At 34.4% G+C, this 4,234-nt stretch overlaps 1 protein-coding gene across 1 annotated transcript; it reads right to left on the bottom strand.

The window, feature by feature from the left end:
- Nucleotides 1–405: 405 nt before the first annotated feature.
- Nucleotides 406–3,356, bottom strand: LOC130806767 (ras-related protein Rab11B-like). The gene is made up of 2 exons (XM_057671969.1): nt 2,870–3,356; nt 406–1,190 (listed from the first exon to the last, which is right to left on the bottom strand). Exons 1-2 carry the CDS (start codon nt 3,085–3,087, stop codon nt 764–766), a joined length of 645 nt encoding a protein of 214 aa, XP_057527952.1. The 5' UTR covers nt 3,088–3,356; the 3' UTR covers nt 406–763.
- Between the last annotated feature and the right edge of the window lie 878 nt (nt 3,357–4,234).

The following is a 4,234-nucleotide window of genomic DNA, read 5'->3' as shown; positions in this document are numbered from 1 at the left end:
GGTGAAATTTGATTTCAGATTGTCATTGAAATTAATTTTATTAGTTGTGAGTTCAATAAAGTATAATGCATATTTGCTTGTGACAAATCTCACATTGATTTGTTTTGCTTCATATAGTCGGACCCCATATTATTACGATTTTTGCCTTGGCATTATTCTTGTGTTGGCAAAGCGAGCTTGCAACCATGGCAATCCCCATTCTCTATACTATTGAAAAACCTCTCAAAATGGGCTCGCTAGGAGAACGATCAACTACTACAAACACATTTCCTGCAGATACTTATTCATCTGTTCATTTCTCCTTCGTCGTTCAGCAAATTGCATAGATTTCATCGAATAACATGCTCTACAAAACAAGGCGATCTTGAAGCATCACACAAAGAAATTGTATCTACAACAAATATCTCGGTTCCAAATCGACTTCAAGTACTTCATATAAATAACATCAATAAAACTTTAGTAACATTCTCGAATGGTTTAATGCTCCAAATCTTCCGATAGTAAATTAAGTAGAAATATAGAACATACAAAATACAAATTAACTACAACAAAGTTTGTATTTCGTTGGATCAATGCATATAATGAATCTTGGAGCATGAGATGAGCAATGTTAGCACGAGATGAGCAGGGTAATACATACTGTTATATAAATCGAGCTGATATAAGCTCTGGTGTGGGATCGATGCTTCAAGTAGCATCCTCAAGCTGAACTCGGTTTCATATCACACAGTTTTACAAGCCTCGGCTCAATTGACTCTTCAGACTATGTTGAACAGCATCCGACTTTTTTCATTGCAGATACATCATCTTTCACATTAATGGTTTGTCCCTTGGGCACTGCTGCAGGATCGTCGCCAGCCTCCAAAGCTTTTTTGCTGACAACTTTGTGTATTTGTGTAAGCACCTCGGTAAATGCATCCTCGACGTTCAATGATTCTAGAGCAGAAGTTTCCATGAAGTATGTTTTCTCTTTCTCAGCAAATGTTTGTGCATCTTCGGTGGAAACAGCCCGCAAATGCCTTAAATCTGCCTTATTTCCCACAAGCATGATCACAATGTTAGAATCTGTATGATCTCGGAGCTCTTTCAACCATCTCTCAACATTCTCAAATGTAACATGACGAGTGACATCATAAACGAGTAACGCCCCAACTGCACCTCGATAATAAGCACTAGTGATTGCGCGGTACCTAGGGAAAACAACATACACAAACAAGATGGGTATGAGTCTAGAAGGGAAAAAAAAATGTACTAGAACGTTTGATAATTAGACTTTGTTTTTGTTGTAGCTGATCCCATATTGTTGATATTAAGGTCTTAGGGTTGTGTTGTGTGTTGAATATTTAGGTTCTGCGCAGTTACATGACAAATGATGAACAACAGTTAGATGCAAATCCCAACTGCCAAGTGGGTTGTGCTCTTGCCTAGATCAACTAGTTATATCGAAGCAGTACTAGTAATAATGTTTGAGATGGTCTGATTCGCCATTCCTCTTACTTGAGCAAAAGTAAAATGAAAGTAAAAAGGGCTCCGATAATCCGGTTTTCCAATGTAAAGTGTGAACAGAGCCACAAACTAAGGAAGCATGGAAATATAGGAAAGCCGTTGGTCAATGGCATTAGTCAACAAGATACAACAATGCCAAAGCTTCCAACAATATTAAGAGTAGAGATGCAAAATTTCCATATACAGCAAGATTTTCAATCGATTTGGATGCTTCATTAGGTGCATATTCATACTTCTATTTACCAAGTTAGTACCAACATACAAGAATTACTCATTCACAATTGGAAGGTTTATCAACAACCACTAAAATGCCAAAGCCTTAATCCCAATCTATGTTACTGGGACTCTTCATTTTACTTCACGTACACGTGTTTGATCCTTGATGCTCAAACATTAGTATGACACTTAGACACTTCATTTTAGGCGTGAAATTGAATATTAAATGTATCTAACACTTAGACACGTACCAGTATCTGACATCAATACCCGAGTCCAAGTAACATAAATCCCAATGGCTACATGAACCAACACAAATCAACGTGAGAAAGACAATCTCTTACGTTGTTCGGTGTTGCTTCGTGTATCCAACCCTTTATGTTGGGATAAAGCCTTTGGCATTTACATGGTTGTTGTTAATCAACTATTCATACCACAGCTTAGAAATTCTGCAACTGCTAGCACCAACAATCTATTGAGCTTAAGAAAACAACTTTCCATTTACTAGAGAACACTTTAGAATAACATAGCATAATCGTAGATTGCCAATATTTAAAAATATACTTGAATTAAACAAAAACAATCTATATTTATAGCATTTTCACCAACAATTCAAGTTGAGAAAAATACAATTTGATTTTTCTTCTCAGATTATAATGTGCATATAAGCAGCAGGTAATTGCGTATCAATCAAATCTGTGCATTTACCTTAAATCACCCAAAATCCAAATTTGAGTCTATTTATCTATTTCCATTGAATCACAAAAAAAAAAAAAATTAGGTCTGTTCATCTAGTTATATTGAATCACACAAAACCAAAATGTGGGTTCATCTAGCAACAAATGCGACAATGATTACGAAAACGCTCATGATTTTATCCTAATTCACTCTCTCAATTTCTTCATATCACAGTAAAAAAAAAAAAAAAACCTTGCAAAAATCCCAACTGAAAATGGAAAATTACACATCCAAGATCCAAAGTCCATCAGATTAAAACAAACTAATAGCGATGATAATGACAAATGTAGTCAAACTCATGTAACAAATGAACACATTTGCATCAGATCCAATAAAAAAAAATAGGCTACCAAATCAAAAAAGTACAAAATTGAGAAAAGAAAAGCAAAATCTAGCAGCAAAGAGATACCTTTCTTGGCCAGCAGTATCCCAAATTTGAGCTTTAACGACTTTATCATCAACCCTAATACTCCGAGTAGCGAATTCAACGCCAATAGTGGATTTAGATTCAAGACTAAACTCATTACGTGTGAATCTGGATAGCAAATTTGATTTACCAACTCCAGAATCTCCTATCAAAACTACTTTGAACAAGTAATCGTAATCATCATCTGCTCTATAACCCATTTTTTAAATTGAGATTTTGAATCGGATTTTACACAACTATGAAGAAAAGAAATAACAACAAGCTTGAAGTTGAATTAACAATGGATCTAGAGAAAGTAGACGGTTGATTGGAAGAGAATGCAGAGAGTTGAGAAGAGTCAAGAGTATAGTGAGAGTGAGTGGTTGGTTGGATCAGAAAATTTGATACAAATCTCCATAACTAGAAAGATGGGAGAGAGGATTGAGGAGTATTGTGGACAATTATGGAAGGTTTTAAAGGGAGGGAGAGCAGCGCATTCAATTATCAAACGGTCTAATAAAGTCTTCAAAGTCAAACTCAAAGTCAGCAATTCATTATTCCGCACAAGACAAGATTCGGAGATTGAGAAAAGCATGTATTCAAAAAGTCTCTGTCTCTAAGAAAACAAGTTATTGCAAAAAGAAAAGTCAGTGACACACGTCTTCACAACATGTAAATTAGGTCTTGTCTCCGTTGAAGTGAATACCCTTACGACTTGATCTGGCCTATAGTTAAAAAGATAATTTTTTTCACAGCACAATTGAGTTTTATCTCGATTGAAGTATGTACCATCTTTTTCAAATAAGTTTATGGGTTCGACTCTCGCTTCTAATTCCTCCTCCGTTTCCTCCTTTGATGACCTACCTTATACTCAAAAAAATAATTAAATTGTTGACGACAAATAAAATTATGACTTGGTTTAGTGATTGATGATATTATTTTATCGGGTTTAATTTCACTATTTACAGTAAGATTAATTTTTCCTTTTATACTCTAATAATTTGTTAGGTTGTTTGTACTAAAAAATGGTAAAAAGAATGACATACAGTATAAATTTTCATGAAATGTATCATATCATACCATACTAATGAAACTTAAACAAGAAAAGTTTTTTTTTTTCATACTTCTCCATTGCCACCTAATACTACCTTTTTAAATGGTAATGCATTAAAATAAATTTTGTAAAAAACAAATGGTTGTAGAAATAAAAGCATAGCCATTAAAATTATCAACAGATTTTCATATCAAGATTACGCTAACTTTTCAATGCTATTCCTAACATTTAATACGGACTATATATATATGAACCTCCAATAACCATGTTTCCTCTATATGCGCCCAAAAATTTTGGGAAGATAAGAAGAACAA

This window comes from Amaranthus tricolor, chromosome 2, assembly GCF_026212465.1.
Source record: "Amaranthus tricolor cultivar Red isolate AtriRed21 chromosome 2, ASM2621246v1, whole genome shotgun sequence".
NCBI classification, from domain to species: Eukaryota; Viridiplantae; Streptophyta; class Magnoliopsida; order Caryophyllales; family Amaranthaceae; genus Amaranthus; species Amaranthus tricolor.
The sequence above is the reverse complement of the archived record's forward strand: the minus strand, read 5'-3'. Positions and strand labels throughout refer to the sequence as shown.